Source organism: Cebus imitator, unplaced genomic scaffold (assembly GCF_001604975.1).
Source record: "Cebus imitator isolate Cc_AM_T3 unplaced genomic scaffold, Cebus_imitator-1.0 Scaffold681, whole genome shotgun sequence".
NCBI classification, from domain to species: Eukaryota; Metazoa; Chordata; class Mammalia; order Primates; family Cebidae; genus Cebus; species Cebus imitator.
In genome coordinates, this window is record NW_016107996.1 from 457,341 (window position 1) to 475,536 (window position 18,196).

Genomic DNA, 18,196 nt, shown 5'->3' on the forward strand with positions numbered 1-18,196 from the left:
TGACCAGGATGGTCTCGATCTCTTGACCTCGTGATCCACCTGCCTCGGCCTCCCAAAGTGCTGGGATTATAGGCGTGAGCCACCGCGCCTGGCCTCCAATGACTATTCTTTAGTCTACTTCATGGCTCTTACTCTGCCTGTCAAAAATGTCTAGTATCCTAAATTGAAATCCAGCCGTATTCTCATCCCACATTCATTGTGGGCAATCGCAACCATTCTATGATATTAACTTTCACCTGAAAACTCCCAAGTCTGATTCTCTCATCCTAGCCTTTCTTTGGAGCTCCAGACCCTTATAGTCCAGTGGTGCATGAGACCCTTTCACTTGTACGTCTTATAAGCATCTTGACCTCACCACCAAAATTCATCATTTTCCCCTTGTGACCAATTTTTCATCCAATATTAGCCACCTCTTATAAAATAGTGCCACATTTACCTAATCATTTAGCCCTGGCTACATTTATTTGAAATAATACTTATGTAGTACTTAGTATGTGACAGGAAGTGCTCTCAGTACCTTTTTTTTCTCACTTTCATCAATCTAATTAGTCATCAGGTCTAGTTAAATCTGTAATCTTTAATACAGTTCCATCTGGTGCCCTCTTCATTTCTGTTGCCAGTAACTTACTTTCACCAACTTATGGTTTTGGTTCTTTCTCTAACAACTAAAAGTCTCTTGTCTCTCTTGCTTTCAGTTTTGCACCCTTCCAGTTCATTCACCACACCACTTTTAGAGTATTTCTAGAAAGCTAGTAAGACTACATTACTCCTCTGCTTAAATCCAGAAAGAGCATTTAATTGCCCAACTACTATGCATTGCCACAGTTTACTGGGTGCTCCAAATGGCTTACAGGAGTACCAGCATACTGATCTCTTCAGTTACCGGGGTGGCCAGGAAGGCTGATGTCCTTAGCCTAGTCTCTTTTGCTTACCAGTGTGCATACAGATTTTATTTACGTACGGTGACATTTCTGGAAAAGCACACTGCCCTATAAAGTTTAAATTCCTCAGCATATTTCAGTTACTCTCTACTCTGTTTGCCCCACCTCTGCCACTCTTGTTGCCCAGGCTGGAATGCACCCACCTTCATTTATTTGCAGTTTCCTGAAATGGTTTTCTGATCCCTTGTTTATATACTCTATCCCTCAAGGTCCATTTCCTCTTTGCTATTCAACTTCAGACAGTCCACAGAGACAGCTCTGCTATTGGCTACTCAAGGAAGCTATCTTTAACATCCCACCTCCAAAGTCCCTATGTACAAAGTTTATTTTCGTCAAGGCAACATGTCTTTCTCATTACACTTTACAGTAAAAAATGCCTTTTATCTGGCATGGTCCCATTTTTGCGACATAAAGCCTGGCCCAGTGTGCAGCACTCAATGAATGCTTGCTTGAATGTGCTAACTTCTCAAAGTTTCCTTACCCAGAGAAATTCACGTACCACTTCTCTTTGTTTTGCAGAATTGGTAGGATCATGCAAAGTATTTATCTTTAAGTACTAAGCCTTTACAGATATACAGTATCACGACAATTTGTATAGGGGATTTTTGTGAAAACTCTGTAAAACCATTCAGGTAAAACAGCCGTAGGATTCAGGAAACATACAAGGAAACCAACTTTTGGCCATAAAGACCCGTTAGCCTATGGATTCCAGTGAGGCTTCCCCACCGGTAAGTCTGTGCCCCCATCTGAGAAGGAGGTGATCCATACAGACCCAGTTCTGTACCGCGCTTTGTTCAGTTCTCTGCGTCTCTGAAATGTCTGGTGGAGCTGACACAGAACACAAAATCCAGATCCTGAGAGATCTACATAAAAGAGGGGAACTCGAGGAAGCGCAGGAAAATGGGGCAACAGCACCACCTCCAAGTACCATGATCCTTGGATCGCTGAGAAAGTATGGAGGTCTTGCATGGGTATAGGAGACCAAGACAGCGCCTACACAGAGTCGGGGGGGGGAAACTAAAAACTGAACACTTCTCTAAGGGAAAGGAAATAGTTGGTCCGCAATGCACAGGACACTGGAGAAACTTCCATATGCTAATGCACTTGGGCCGGCTTCTCTGCTGCCTCTCTAGGAATCTTGGAGGATCCATCAGTCTCAGTGGTTTATTTGTGCACATGACCTGGCTGGCCTTTGTAAGCTCAGAAGTGGCCCCCAAAAAGCTCAGGCCAACCGGGGTATTCAGCAGCCACTCAGTCTGGGTTGACTTCTCTCTCTCCTTGGCTGAAGACACTTAACTACTCTCACTGGATCCTGACGCACCTACGGTTCCCTAGGACCTTGGTTCTCCGAGGTCTCAGGCATCAGGGTCTTTCCCTCTGTCCTCAGGGAGATTCCTTAATTCTGCCCCAGCAAGCACCGTAGAGCCCAACCAAGCTCCTGGGATGGCTGATGGGGGTGTATGGTCTAGGCACAGGCACACTCAGAGCTCCTCCCACATTCCTGGTCATGACTCTCAGAAGATAAAGGGCTTTCAAAGTAAAAAAACCCAACCAACCAACCCTGGGTCAGTTATTATATGTACCACACCAATTGTCCAGTTACCTTCACTCTGCCCCGCCAAGGGTCAAATGCAATAATCAACACTCACCTGAGGAAAGTGGAGACAAGAGGGGAAGATGTTGGCTTGCTCTCCATTGTTTTAAACCTGTTTAAATAAATCAGGTCCCCCCAAGTAACTATCCCTCACTACATACCCCTCTACAATGAGTTAGCAGAAGTCAGGGGTGGTAAGGGGAGGCCACTGCCACCCCTATACCTGCAGTTGTGCTGAGCACAATCACAATTGAGGAATGATCTTGAGGCAGTTTTTGAATAGCTGCCTGAAGATCTACTGACACACTTAAGGCAAGGTCAGCTGTCTTTGGTACCATTCAGTGGCAAAAGGGCTCCTCTCCACAGCCAACAAAGGATGTGATAAATTATGAAACTACTTGGTATAATATCTGCCCCCTTCCCCTTCACCCAACTACTTGCTTAAAATGGCTGTTTGCCCTAACATTGTAAGCTTCTGATTCAGTCCTCTATCTTCTCACTTTCTTCTACAGCATAAGGTTGAACACTGTACTCTATTGGTTCCTATACCACTGAAACACTCCTGTGCTTCCAGGACATCATCCACCTTGTCTGGTAAACCATTCACTCAATAGGTTCATCTTTGGTAACTAGCTATGTAAAGAATGGGTTTGTCTTAACAGGGGGTTTGGGTGAGGGGCCCTGTGTTTGTTTTGCAGACATATTATCCCATCCTTTCTTGTCTAATCCAATACATCTATTACTGGGGGCTATCTTGGGCTAGGTGGCTACACCTAAGTCTCCAACAGCCTTTTTCATGTTCTGCATTCGTTTTCATGACAGAACATTGTAATCTTTCTGATTCTCTGTCTCTTCTATCTCCTTGGTTGAAAAAATACTGCCTACTGTAAAAATTATTAGTATAGGGACCACACATCCTGGTTTATGCCTGTTGTCTTGGTGTAATTATTAACAGCACTCCTTTTCATTTTCAGTGAAAAGATTCTCAGGTTCTGTTTCAGAAACTGATTCAGTAGGTCAATGCAGATTCTCAGGTTCTGTCTCAGAAACTGAATGAGTAGGTCTGGGGTGAGGCTCAGAAAACTGCAGTTCAGACAAACAACCCAGGTGACTGTAGTGCAGGTATCATCAAGAAATAGTGTCTTCAACACTGCCCATTGGCAGTTGACATAGAAAACTAGGGATAGGTTCAAAGAGACCTAAAAATCACAGAGTTTTATAGACTATGCTTTTCTCCCTATCCATTTTATGGGAAATAATAAAATGTGTGAGGAGTAAAGGGCAGTGAGATTATTTTCACTGCTTAAACAATAGCATCTAAAAACTTAGACCAGATAAATAAGAGAGATTTCTAATAATGAAGATGAAGCATGTTTCTTGGCAACAATCTGTCCCTGCGTCTATCTTTTTACTTTTTCCTTTGGTCACCATTTTTTGTCCAATCTAGAGTTTTAGCATCTAACTTTACCATCTGATTCCTTTTTATGTCCTCATATTTTTTTCTTTTTTCTTTCCATCCCACTTTGTTGCTGCTGTTGTTTGCAGATGCCTACAATGAGTCTCAGGGTTCCAAGTGTAAGTGTCTATGAAACCATATATAATTCACAGTGATCTCTGTTCATAATTGGTTTCCTTTTCAAATTTTTTAAGGTGATAAAAGATTACTACAAGTTCTTAAGCATTTGAACTTCGCTTTTCTCATTTAGGTATGATATTTGCTAAGCTCTTAAAATATCTTTTTAAAGCTAATATTTTCTTACCAGACAAACACTAAACTCATTCTGAAAGTACAGGGCCTTCTCAGTGTGGCTCCTACCTACCATCTCCCACTGTCTGTTGATCCAGCCAAACTCAAAAACTCTCGATTCTTTAGCATATCTTTGATAGGTCTTGCCTCACCCTGTCCCCTCTGATCAAAAGATATTCCTCTACTCCCCATCTCCCTCTCCAAAAAAAAAAACAACTTATTTTTTCTCAATTAATAGTTCAACATTTAACCAATGAAACAAGTATATTGGTACATATTTTATATCTCAAAATTATTCCACAGAAAAGATTTCATATTTTATAATAGATTTAATTTTAGATACATTTTCCTTTTAAAATCTCCTTAGAGGTAATTTTTGTCTTTTTAGAAAATGTAAAACAACCTTCCACTATAAACTTTAATATATTTTTTAAAGAAAAAGTATAATCAGATACAGAAAATAGGAGTCATTTGCAAATGTAAAATATGAACAGATACTTGATATTACTGGAATCTTGACCAAGAAATCAAAATTATAGCGAGTTTTCAGAGCTCTATTTACAGCTCTAGGCTAATGCGGTTGCAAGATTCTCAGTTATTTCTTGATGCAGCATCCACTGTCCTGAACAGTGCTCAAAGGGGTGTCAGACTGTCCTCAAGAACCAGTAAGTTTATTTAAATGGATTTGAATCAATATTTCCTACATCTTGCTCAGCCGTAGAACGGTGACTACTCTGCTCTTTCAGACTAGACTTTTCAAGGGAACAGAAAGCGGTAGATACTGGTCCAGGAAACACCTGAAAAGAGGTCTGTGCTAGAGTCTTAATGGGTTGAATAAAGGAGCCAGGGTAGTAAAAATGGGAGAGAGAAGTGAGAGAAATTTAGAAATGTGAAAGGGAGACAACTAAGAACTTCTGTCCAAGAAGAACTAGAATAATCGCAGAAGCAGCCAATGTCTACATGCCATTGTCTATCAGTTAAGTCAAATATTATTTTTCAATTACTGAGGAATGTGCACCCTAGATAAAAGATTACCATAAGAGAATCTACACAATTACTATCAGAAAACAAGGGACGCTAGTTTGTTAACTGTCAAGTCATTTTAATCATGTTAAGCATCATTGCATTCTAAGTGGTATTTCTGTCTCTACAGCATATGTAACATATTTTGCTTCTTAAGATTTTCCTGTTGTTGAGAAAGACAAGATATTTTGAGAGCTGTGAGAAAACAAGCACAAAACAAATCAAACATCCAACATTCAGGTGCAGGTATGAAAATTCATTCCTTAGAAATACATCCTTCAGGCTGGGCATGGTGGCTCATGCCTGTAATCCAAGCACTTTGGAAGCCAAGGCGGGTGGATCACCTGAGGTTGGGAGTTCAAGACCAGCCTGACCAACATGGTAAAATCCCGTCTTTATTAAAAAAAAATACATCCTTCAAAAACCTCATCTGTTCATATTTTAAATCTTTTAAGACCTGATGTAATGGAATTAGCCAAACATGCTGCTTCAACTTATAGAGAGGCATTTAAGATATTTATTAACTCTGAATACTATAGAATATGTATTATATGACTTTATGGAATATGTATTTACTTAAGAAGTTGATGTTACTTGAAACTTAAGTCTACTATATTTTTCTTTACTCAAAAATCTGTAGCTATTTCTCTTGGAAATAATTTAACCTCAAGACAATAAAAAAATACTCTTGAGGAAATATAAGATTTTTTATAGGCGTGGCGTGGTGGCTCATGCCTATAATCCCAGCACTTTGGGATGCCGAGGCGGGCAGATCATGAGGTCAGGTGATCAAGACCATCCAAAAAAAACAATACAGAAATTAGCTGGGCGTGGTAGCATGCATCTGTAGCTGGGAGGCTGAGGCAGAAGAATCACTTGAACCGGGAGGTGGAGGTTGCAGTGAGCTGAGATTGCATCACTGCACTCCAGCCTGGTGTCAGAGCATGATTCCATCTCAAAAAAAAAAAAAAGATTTTTTATAATACCCACAATTAGCCTCAAGTACTGACACAAACAGTTTGAAATGTCAAGTGTAAGAATATGTGATGATAGAACCAAATACACTAAGCTGAAAAATACCACCCATCACTTCTCCATTTCTTTGTAGAAGAATTATGTGCAATTCTGGTTGCCCACACCTTGTTTCCTAGCTCATATAAAAGTTGTTAGCTTTTGAACAGAAGAAACTTAACTTGGACTAAACTTGAATGAAACAATATGTAACATTCTTAAATAGTGATTTTTTTTTCATCTATTGGAGTCTGTCAAATAAACTATGGAGAATGAACAAATAAAATCCTATTAACTTATTAAAAAAATAAAGAAGGTCTGTGTTACGATGTGGACATCTCTAAAAATTATATTCTTTCAAGAAAACAGCAAGGTATTAGAACAGTATAAATAATATGCTTTTTGAGTAATGGAGGAAATAAGATTATACATTCCTATTTCCTTACATTTACGGAAAGAAACACTAAAAGATACATAAGAAAATAATAAAATGGCTACCTATAAAGGGAAGAAGTAGACCTTTTTGTATTATTTTGATTTTTGAATCAGGCGAAGAATGAATTATCTTTTTTAAAAAAGTCCTCCTAAGTAAATTAAATTTTAAAAGTTAAAAATAATCATTACAAAAATAAATAAAATGCTTCCAGTGAGGATTAAGTGACGACAGTCTTTCCTGGACTCCACTGTAAATTAAATAGAAGGGTTGTACATTTATTGAAACATACAAATGGGGGACATTTGTTGAGCAACTTCAATGACTTATAAGTCCAATAAATTTCATATACTTGTAATTTTAATTTGGTGATATAATCCTCCCAGTGGCTTAGTAGAAAGAGTGTTACACAAAGAATTAGGTGACAGGGTTCTAGTTCCAGCTCTGCTTTTAACTGGCTCTATGATCTTAGTCACTTCTCAGAACTTCTTTTTATCTGTCAAATAAAGGCATGCAGAAGTGATCTCTAGGGACCCTTAGAGTGATTCTGTTATTCTTAAGTTACCTGTTGTATACTGGGTATTTGGGTGTATTCCAAACTCGATTCTTTTCACCATAGGTTTTTCATTTCTTTGTCTCCTGGACCTTGTATAAAGCTTTGCAAAGAGTTACTTAGTCAATGTTGAGAAAGAAATTTTTTTATGTATGACCTTGGTGTTAATCAATAGTAAATGCTGAGAAATGTGGAGGCCATAAAATCAAACAACATGAAAGAGTGATCATACTCTTCTCTTCCCTGATGTTTCAAATTTTCCATACAAAATATTGAATAAAGTAGAAAAAGGCAAAAACAAAAAATGCTCATTATATGTTAATGGAAAAAACACAAAGAGGCCTATATTTTCCAATCAAAAGTCTCAGGTGAGATAACAGATTTTTAGCTAAGTTTCTTAGCTCTGTGTAAATTTAAAATCATCAGCAATATTTGTTATGAAGAGCCACTGAGCTGCTAATAACATATGGTTGCTTCAATTTCTTAGTTCCTGACTAAAGGCTAAAACTAAAAAATCTACAGCAATCTAACTTACTATAAATCTACATTTATACAGGAAGATTCATCTGCCCTTTTTGTAGGTTAAAAAGCAAATGATCATATCTTATGTGAATGGAAAGTAGTCAGGTAACCTATATTATGAATTTTATTATTATTATTTTTAAATACTCAGTGAACTGCCTTTGAGATTATTTTATACTCAGGCTACATATAATTATTTTAAAACTTAAAAAAAAAAAGTTTTAATAAACTAGGATGAAGTTTTCCTGAAATACACTTAGAAAACCTCTTGCCCAGATGTGTATGAAACTAGGTCTACAGCATATATAATGAAGTCAACACAAGAGACAGTATTCAGTATCGCAAAGCTGAGGATGTCACCGACCAGAGAACTCAGCAGATGTATTTAAGATATTATGCTTTTCTCTGCATAAAAATAAGGGAATTTTTACTGGTTTTCCCCTGACTTTCTATGCTAGAGGACACAGCAGGGACAAAGAAAGAAACAGTACCCTTGCCATCTTGGCTAGTGGTCATATGTAAGGAAATTTTTCCCTACCTGTTCCAAGGAGTTAGCTTGATTCAGCCACAGGGTGGACTTTCCGATGCTGGATTAGGTTGCAATGGTAAATGAAGTTCTTGCCACATTCTTCACATTCATAAGGTCTCTCTCCAGTATGAATTCTCTGATGCTTAATGAGGACTGAACGTCGACTAAAACTCTTACTGCACTGATTACACTGGTAAGGTTTCTCCCCAGTGTGAATTCTGAGGTGATGGAAAAGCCCGGCGTTCTGACTGAAGGCTTTGCCACAAACACTGCACTGGTAGCGTTTCTCCCCAGTGTGGAGTCTCTGGTGCTGGAACAGGCCTGACCGCTGGCTGAAGGCCCGCCCACACTCGGCACATTCATAAGGCTTCTCACCGGTGTGTGTTCTCTGGTGCTCAATAAGAATGGAATTCTGGGTGAAGCTTTTTCCACATTCACTACAGATATGGGGTCTCTCCACTGAAGAGCTCACCCTTTGCTTTTCCAGTCTGCCCTCATGGTCACAGATATCTCCATACTCAGGCATCTGAGTAATATTACCATTCAGTTTTCCAGGAACTTGTACAAGAGATTTCACTTCCTGAGAAATCTCCTTTGGGGCTAACTCCACATTCCAAGTCCCAGCCTTGCCATCTAAAATAATGATAACATGAAAGATAACATGAAGTATGAAAGATAACAAAAAAAGTGGCCAGGAGAATGGGTGGAAGGGGACAAGTAGCCACTTTTTCTGTTTATTTTTTCACTCTAAAACTATTATACCCAGACCTCAGGGAAAAGATGCACTGTATTATAACTGCTTACTTAATTGTCTGCCTCTCCCACTAGACTGTAAACTTCATGGGAGCAGGGACCACATCAGTCTTGTTTATCACTGTACCCCTGGTACCTGGCATAGTGCCTGGCATACAGCAGACACTAAATAAATGTGTTGAATTGATAAATATTCAGAGAATGGGGTAGGCTCTCTGAGGAAATTCTAATCCTCACCAATCTCCTGAACTGGGCACACCTCTTGCAAATTATACTGACATTGCTCTTCCAAGGCTTGGAATTGGCCATTTGATGACTCCTGATCTGATCTTGGAGTTGCCTTCTCCTTTACAAACTCTTCCTCGTCATAAGCATGGGTCAGGACCTGGTGGAAATCAAGAACAGTTGGGAACCAAGTATCAGACAGAACACTGCAAGGAGGCCTTCTCAGGGCCACTGGATAGAAAAGAAGGACCAAGAAGTTGGCAAAGAAAAAACAGAGGCAGAGAGTTTAAAAGCCTACAGGAGATTAAGTCTGGCATAAAAAAATCCTCTTCTTGTTACACTGAAATCCCATACTTGTTCTTACAGATACAAACACCTGTTCTCCTGTCTTCTCACCTGCTCTCCTGGTTCATCCAGCTCTCTCTCCAAATCCTCCAGCACAGTCACTGCCTCCTCTCCACTCAGAGGATGGTATGCTCTCACCCAGGCCTGGAGCTCCTCAGGCAGGATAGTCAGGAACTGCTCCAGCACCAGCAGCTCCAGGATCTGCTCCTTCGTGTGCATCTCCGGTCTCAGCCACTGATGGCAGAGCTCCTGGAGTCTTCGAAGAGCCTCCCGGGGCCCAGGGGTTTCCTGATAGCAGAACTGCCTGAAGCGTCGACGAAAGATCTCTCTAGTATGAGGTTTATTTCTTGACAGGCCTGATTCTGGCCGACAGGAGTGTCCCTCCTCTTCCTCCTTTACCTTCACTGCCAGAAGTCCTTCCTGCATCTCTGCAGTCTGAAGGGTCAAGGTTATGGACATCAAAGGTTTAACTATTCAGAAAAAGAATCTATTCTTGGTAATTCTCCCTTGATCTTTTCTTCTGGAAACCCCGAGATCTAGACAATAATTTGCAAAGAAAAAAATATAAAAATGCAGAAAACCTCAGGACAAGGAGGAAATGGAGTATTTATACTAAAATCAGCCACTTTGTCTCATGAAGAAGGAACGTCGAAATTTGATTAATAATAGATACTTTGGACATACAAATCCAGATAGAAGAAAAAGAGAAATGGAAGAAACAAAAACTCCTACAGTTTACTAAATGAAGATACTGTTTCAATCATCCTGAATGAAACAGCTCAAATCAGCTTGAGTATATTGGGTTTTAACTTGAATGGCAAGATGCTAAATTCAAGGCAAATTTTCGCCGTATGAGGGTAAACAAGCACTTTGGGCCCAAGTGGTCACAGATGACACCAAGAATCAAGGAGAAAAAGGAAATAAATGGAGGATGGAGGGAAAGTAAAGAAGATAAAAAGTAAGAATGTTAAGCAATGCCCTTAGAGAGGAGAGGCAGAGTCCCTCCAATCATGGGAGGGATGGAGGAGAGAGATCTAGGTTTAACATGTGGAAGGTACTGGGCTGAGAAATCATCCTGCTGGTATTCCCTCCAAAGTCTTGGGCTTCATGTTTTGAGCCTTGGTCTCTTCGTTCTATAAAATAGGAATCCTAAAACCAACACTGCGTATCTTTCTAGGTTGATACAAAGATAAAATGAGGATAATGAGCACAATGAAGCTGGGTGTTTAGTAAACTCTAAAGTGGTAACACTGTTATTTTTCTTATGTTATTGTAAGATTAAATGAATATCTTGGTGGTTTAAGCGCTAAGACAAAAGAATCAAAGTAGTTGACTGTAGTGGTCTAGGCTCAGAGATATTAAAATGAACGAAATACTGATTCTAGTACTTTAAAACAGGAGTAGAATTTGAGCTTTTTGTTGCCCTTTAATTTCTTGGAAATTTTTTCTCTTTGAAGCTACTTGAAGGTAGAGAGTGGGCAATTTTATGTAAAATAAAATTACTGCTAATAAAAAGACAAATGTCTATGACTCCTGAGGTGAGGAGTTCGAGACCAGCCTGGCCAATGTGACGACACCCTGTCTCTACTAAAAAATACAAAAATTAGCTGGGCGTGGTGGCACGTGCCTGTAATCCCCGCTACTGGGGAGGCTGAGGCTGGAGAATCACTTGAACCCAGGAGGCAGAGATTGCGGTGAGCCAAGATCATATCACTATACTCCAGCCTGGGCAACAGAGCGAGACTCTGTCTCAAAAGAAAAAACAAAAATAAAAATAAAGAAACTTATGAGCAATCTTAAACTAGGATAGTACTTAATGAAGGCAATTTTCTGAAAGAAAAACAATTATGTGACCCACTGATTTCTAAGCAGCATTTGAAGCAGAGACTTTCAAACTTTTTTGACCAGGACCCTTATTAAGAAATATTTTATATTATAACCCAGAACATACATGCACATTCATATGAGTGTATGTTTGTGCATTTATGAGATATACAAATAACTGAAATAATACTTTTGCAAAACAATATGTATGCTTGCTCTATATCGTGACATACAATTATTTTTTAAACCTATTTCATTAAAAGATAAAAAAGCTTGGGAACAGATTTTATGACCCACAAATGAAAAATAACCTGTAGAATAAAATATTTTTAATTATAAGAAAATTATTGTAATCCATTGCAAAAATAACCCTACACTATTCTGTTTGTTTGGGTTCTTTGTTGTTGTTATTTGTTTTGAGACAGAGTCTCACTCTGTCACCCAAGCTGGAGTCCAGTGGCACGATCTTGGCTCACTGCAACCTCCGCCCCCTGGGTTCAAGCAATTCTCCTGCCTCAGCCTCCTGAGTAGCTGGGATTACAGGTGACCGCTACCATGCCAGGCTAATTTTTGTATTTTTAGTAGAGATGAGGTTTCACCACGTTGGCCAGGCTGGTCTTGAACTCCTGACCTCAGATGATCCACCCACCTTGGTCTCCCAAAGTGCTGGGATTACAGGCATGAGCCACTGTGCCCAGCAACCCTACACTGTTCTTAGGTATTGACATTGATTGTGAAATTAAATAACTAAGGATAGGGTATTTTATTAGCCTGCTCTCATGCTGCTAAAAAAGACATACCCAAGACTGGGTAATTTATGAAGGAAAAAGGTTTAATTGACTCACTGTTCAGCACGGCTGGAGAGGCCTCAGGAAACTTACAATCATGGTGGAAGGGGAAGCAAACATGTTCTTCACATGGCAGCAGCAGGGAGAAGTGCCGAGGAGAGGGAAAAGCCCCTTATAAAACCATCAGAAGTGCCGAGGAGAGGGAAAAGCCCCTTATAAAACCATCAGCTGTCATGAGAACTCACTATCACGAGAACAGCATGAAGGTACCTGCCCCATAATTAAATTACCTCCCACCAGGTCCCTCCCACAACACATGGGGATTATGGGAACTTGGGAACTAGAATTCAAGATGAGATTTGGCTGGGGACACAGCCAAACCATGTCAGGTATTTAAATTACAAGTGAACACTGATCATATTACAACTAGAAGAAAAGTTAGATTCATGTTGTGATTATATTTATCAAAGGGCAAAAAGCTACTGGCATGGGACAGCATCCTTCTGGATAACCTGCACACATAATCCTCTCCATAACGTTCTGAGATCTTTGGTTTGGTTGCCTTTTATAATCACTACCCCAGAAATTGTACAAAGAATTTTTTCTCTAAAGACAGAATCCTCAAATTCATATTTCCCCCCACTTTTATTCCCCTTCCCCCTTCCCTCCTCCCTCCTTCCTTCCTTTTTTCCTTTTCTTTCCCTCCCTTCCTCCTTTCCTCTCTTTCTGAGACGGAGTCTCGCCCTGTCGCCCAGGCTGGAGTGCAATGGTGCAATCTCGGCTTACTGCAGCTTCTGCCTCCTGGGTTCAAATGATTCTCTTGCTTCAGCCTCCCGAGTAGCTGGGATTACAGGGACTCACCACAAAGCCCAGCTCTTTTTTTCTTTTTAATTGAGATGGGGTTTCTCCATGTTGTCCGGGCTGGTCTCAAACTCCTGACCTTGTGATCTGTCTGCCTTGGCCTCCCAAAGTGCTAGTATTACAGGCATGAGCCACCATGCCAGGCCTTCCCCTGCTTTTCTTGATGTGGACTCACCACTACTGTGACTACCATATTATCTTTTTCTGTCATAACTTTTCATATAACACTCGTTCATTTAGCAAATGTTTATTGAGAGCCTATCATATTCTAACTACTGTTCTAGGCACTAGGGATGTGGCTGCAATTATAACAAAGTCCCTAGTCTCATGGAATTGACATTCTAATAACAATATTAATAATAGCAGACATTTATAGTGCTTTTAACATGCCAGGTATTGTTACGGATGCTTTATATATACTAAACCATTTAATCCTCAAAACAACCATGAAGAAGGTGCTATTATTACCACCATAGCACAGATGAGAAAACTCAGATACAAAAAATTTAGGTTACTAGTCCAAAGTCCAAGTCAGTTACAGGTAGAAGTAATGAAGCTGCAATTCAAACCCAACAAATCTGACTTCAGAATTTACAGTCTCCACTGCTATAACACTAACTCTCTGTTGGGGAAAGAAGAGGCCAGGATGAGGAAAAGGGGTCCAGGAGGCAGAAAATAATTAAGTATTTGTGAAATAGTGATAAATGCTGTAAAGAAAATAAAGGGAAAGGAGAGAGTAAGGGGAATGAAAGCTTGCTATTTTATAGAGTCAGGGAAGGCCTTGATAAGGTAATGGTTGAACAGTTCTGTGGGAAGTGAGAAGCAAGTCACATGTCTATCTAGAGAAAGACTGTTCCCGCAAAGGGAACTGCAAGTGCAAAGTGTTGCAGGTGGGAACATGCCTTGATTTTTCAATAATCGCTAGTTGAACAAGGGCAATGATACAAAAAAAACAAAAGGAAAAGTGATGGGAGATAAAGCAAGGAGTTTGGAAACAGATCATGAAAGGCAGTGGTAAGGGCTCTAGCTTGTACTCTATGAGATATGGAAACCACCGAGGATTTTGAGCCAAGGGGTAACAAAATTTTACTTACATTTAATATAAAAGCATAACTCTAGCTGCCGTGTCAGTGACCTTGGGGCTAAGTGGAAGCAGAGAGGAATGCTGTGACAATCATCCAGGGAAGAGATGGTCACGGCTTGAAACCTGGTCTGCTGAATTTGTTATAGGGTAAGAAAGTTTTGTGGTACAAATATCAAATAGCTAAATTCAGAATATGTACTCTCACATTAGTCAGTAAACGTACCATAGATTCAAGGGATGAAACAGTCACTCATGCTTTCTTTTTTTCAACTTTCTAGGCTCTGAAAAATGTCTTTTCTTATTTATCACTTGTGCCTCTTGGTTTCCAAGTCAAACCTTTTCTATTCAAAGACAATGCAGCTGAAGCTTAGACTTCTGCCCAGAAAAATTCATTTCTGAGATGTGGTGTTTCAAATATTCAATTTCACAAATATAAATTTCCCTATTTTCTCTGTATACTCTGGGTTCATTTTTGCCTTCCTTCAACTGATTTTGCTTTTATCTTGTGGACTTAGTACCCAGATCCTTGCACCAGCATATATGAGTTCTTCTTTGAACCCAGTGTCTCCAAAAGGCTTCCCCAGTTTTTTATAATCCTGCCCCCCCGGTCACATCAAGTTCCTAATTTCCCATTCAGGATCACCACCTCAGTGTATATACCAAGTATATAATTAGCACAATAATCTGCATTTTAAAGTTGGTTCCCCCTAGAGCCTCAGCAAGCTCAACATCCCCAAATCTACCATCATCCTCATGGACGGATGCTCTTTACCAAGGCTATGCATGTAGGTGAAGACTAAGCAGCACACAATATAAATGTGCCTTTATCACCATACACCCAACAACCCTCACCTCTGCTGATACCATCTCTGGCTTCTCACTAATTGGATGAATTCCCAAACTCTCAAGCACAGCTTAAAACCAGTCAGACCTTTAGCTTCTGTTGTCTGGCTCCACTGTTGCTTTCCTCTGTTCCACAAGCAGAACCCTCAGTTCCAGTCAGGCTTTCTTTCTCACTATTCTAATCAGGCTTTTCTCATCCCTGTGCCATGACCTTGCTCTTGCCTTATGCCCTCATTCAAACCCTATCCAGTCTCTGCAGCTTGATTCAAATCGCACATCCTCTCTGAAGTCTTCGTTATCCATTTCAGCTCACTCTCCTTTGTCATGTACTGTATGAGTCATATCTTTCACCATCAGTCACAATTCATCTTTACCGTTACTTCTCTTCAGAACCATTTTTTTAAATCCAAAAAGTAGAGCGGAATACATAATTCCTTCACCAAGTTCTACTACCCCAAAATAAACAGTCTTAAAGACTGGAATGTGTCTTTTTCATTTTCTATAAATTTGCAATCATACATACACATGTATACACATGTGCACACATACATAGAGTTGATATAAGCCCATATATTTTATTTACCTTAGATAAGCAGAAGGTAGTATGAGGTAGCAAAGAACACGGGCAGATATGGTTATGAATTTTTTTTCTTTTGAGATGGAGTCTTGCTCTGTTGCCCAGGCTGGAGTGCAGTGGCAGGATCTTGGCTCACTGTAACCTCCACCTCCCAGGTTCAAGCAATCCTCCTGCCTCAGCCTCCTGGATAGTTGGGATTACAGGTGCCACCACCACTTCTGGCTACTTCTTGTATTTTTAGTAGAGACAGAGTTTCACCATACAGGTCAGGCTGGTCTTGAACTTCTGACCTCAGGTGATTCGCCCACCTCAGCCCCCCAAAGTGCTGGGATTACAGGCATGAGCCACCACAGCCCGCCCCTTGTAAATTCTAACACAGTGATCTTGGGCAAGTTACTTGATTTTTCTAAGCCTCAAGCTCATACATGAAATGAGGGCAACAACTACCTTGCCAACTTGTTGAGAATATTAAATGAGATAATGCACAGAAAATGTTTTTTTTTTGCACAAAGCCTGGCCTCGAATATAAACCTGCAAATTAATCTTTTAATGAGATAATGTGCAATTTTGGTACAATGGTGGCTTAATTAATAGTTGCTACCTTCCCTTAGGGCCAAGACTGTAATCTTTTCTGTTGCCCAAAGAACAAGATGAGTGGGCAAAAACAAGCACACAAATCAATAAAATGGCCATTTTATCATGTTTGCAGACACACTGAAAGATATGTGTCTTCAGATGTATTCTCCTCTCCAAGTAAATCCTAACTAGAAACCCAGGACGACTGAGGTCCAAAAGAAAGACCGGATTCAAATGAGCCAGGTTAATCTCCCAGGCTATGGCTATTAAGCTAATACACAGACTGGAGTGAGCATAGCAAAGGTTTTAAGAAAATGGACTCTGGAGCCACAGTGCCTGGATTTGAATCCTTCCTACAGCCCTTACTAGCTTTATGACCTTGGGCAAGTTACTTAACTTCATTTTATTCTTGTAGGTTAATTTTAAAAAGAGGCAGGACAGGGAGGTGGGGCATAGTCTACATAATAACAGTACCTATCTTACAGAGTTATGAGAAACATAGTATTTGGGACGTGCTTAGAACAGGGCTGGGCTGGCACATAGTAAATGCTATTTATTCTTTTGGAAAAAAATCGATAGCAGCAAGACCAAGAAAGGCTGCGGCATCTTGTAAAACTATCTCTGTTCATTCTTTAAAATAAGTGCACAGTACACATTTTTTCATATCCGAATCTGTCGGATCCTAAGATGCAGACAGGGAGAGTTCAGAGTGCCCCCAGTACCAGGGCTGAAAGGCTGAAGAACGCAGGAACAGAAACGGGTGGAGGAAAGGGGAGGAGCAACGACGCGGACTCGGGGAACAGGCCCGTCCAGGCTCCGGAGAAACCCCCTCTGCCCTCCCCTGCCCGGCCCATCTCCGACCGAGAAGCCCCTGCCGCCAAATCCCCATACCCGGTCCGGGTCGCAGCGCACAGGCCGGCCGTTCCGAAGCCCCTCAGCGGCAGCCCGACTCCGAGGCTCAGCGCGGCATCCGCGAGAGGAGACGCCACCTAGCGCAGGTCACGGCGCTTCCGAATCCCCGACTGCAGCCGCGGGGAGATGCGACAAAGGCCGGAAGTGCGTCACCGCGGCGCGTTCTCCCCGGAACGCGGGCTCGGAAGGCCGGCGGTCTCCTCACCCGTGGTCGTGCGTCCCCGTCTGCAGGCGTAGTGAGATGCTAGGTGACCGTGTTCCAGGCGGCAGTGTCACAGCGGCTAACATAGTGTTGTAACACGTGTTAATTCATACTCTGCCTGACAACCCTGCGAGTTAGGTACCGTTATCTCCATTTAACCGGTGTGTGTGTGTCTATATATATATATTCTAGCTCTTGTATACACACACACATATACATATATACATATATGTACATATATATGTAAATGGAGGATTTTATGAGATGCTTTCTGTTCAAAAACAACTCCACAGAATTCCTTTTCATTTTTCACCGTTGCACATTTTTTTTCTTTCCCGCCACTGTGAAAACTCTGGCTCCCAATAGCATAAAGAAATTCACTAAATTTACTCTATCTTACAAACAAAATAGTTTCAGCTGGGCGCTGTGGCTCAAGCCTGTAATCCCAGCACTTTGGGAGGCCGAGGCGGGCGGATCACCTGAGATCAAGAGTTGAAGACCAACCTGACCAACATGGAAAATCCCCACCTCTACTAAAAAACCCCCCACAAAATTAGCTGGCATGGTGGCACATGCCTGTAATTCCAGCTACTTGGGAGGCTGAGGCAGGAGAATTGCTTGAACCCAGGAGGTGGAGGTTGCAGTGAGCTGAGATGGAGCTATTGCACTCCAGCCTGGGCAACAAGAGTGAAACTCCATCTCAAAAAAAGTTTCAAGATTATAATACCAATATATCGATAAATGGCAATAACATATCTACTGCATAGAGTTCAAAATTTCTTTGCTTGTTTTGTTTTTTAATTATATCCTGTTAAGGGAGTATAGTCAAAGAACTGGATAAATGTCTTTTTTT

At 40.8% G+C, this 18,196-nt stretch overlaps 1 protein-coding gene across 8 annotated transcripts in view; it reads right to left on the reverse strand.

Annotated features, from left to right (window-relative positions):
- ZSCAN23 (zinc finger and SCAN domain containing 23) overlaps positions 1-17,303 on the reverse strand; it is a 19,466-nt gene extending 2,163 nt beyond the window's left edge. Inside the window, exons 1-5 of one of the 8 annotated variants that reach the window (XM_037734886.1) lie at positions 12,346-12,382; positions 9,728-10,212; positions 9,386-9,491; positions 8,363-8,986; positions 67-5,468 (exon numbers count right to left, since the gene is read on the reverse strand). In XM_037734886.1, coding sequence (XP_037590814.1) covers positions 8,376-8,986; positions 9,386-9,491; positions 9,728-10,135 — 1,125 coding nt within the window. In that variant the 5' untranslated portion in view covers positions 10,136-10,212; positions 12,346-12,382 and the 3' untranslated portion in view covers positions 67-5,468; positions 8,363-8,375. Of the gene's footprint in view, positions 1-66; positions 5,469-6,213; positions 7,246-8,156; positions 8,987-9,343; positions 9,492-9,727; positions 10,213-12,345; positions 12,416-17,120 lie in introns of those variants that run through there. The other 7 variants (XM_037734888.1, XM_037734887.1, XM_037734889.1 and 4 more) reach the window with 7 other exon arrangements.
- Positions 17,304-18,196: the final 893 nt, after the last annotated feature.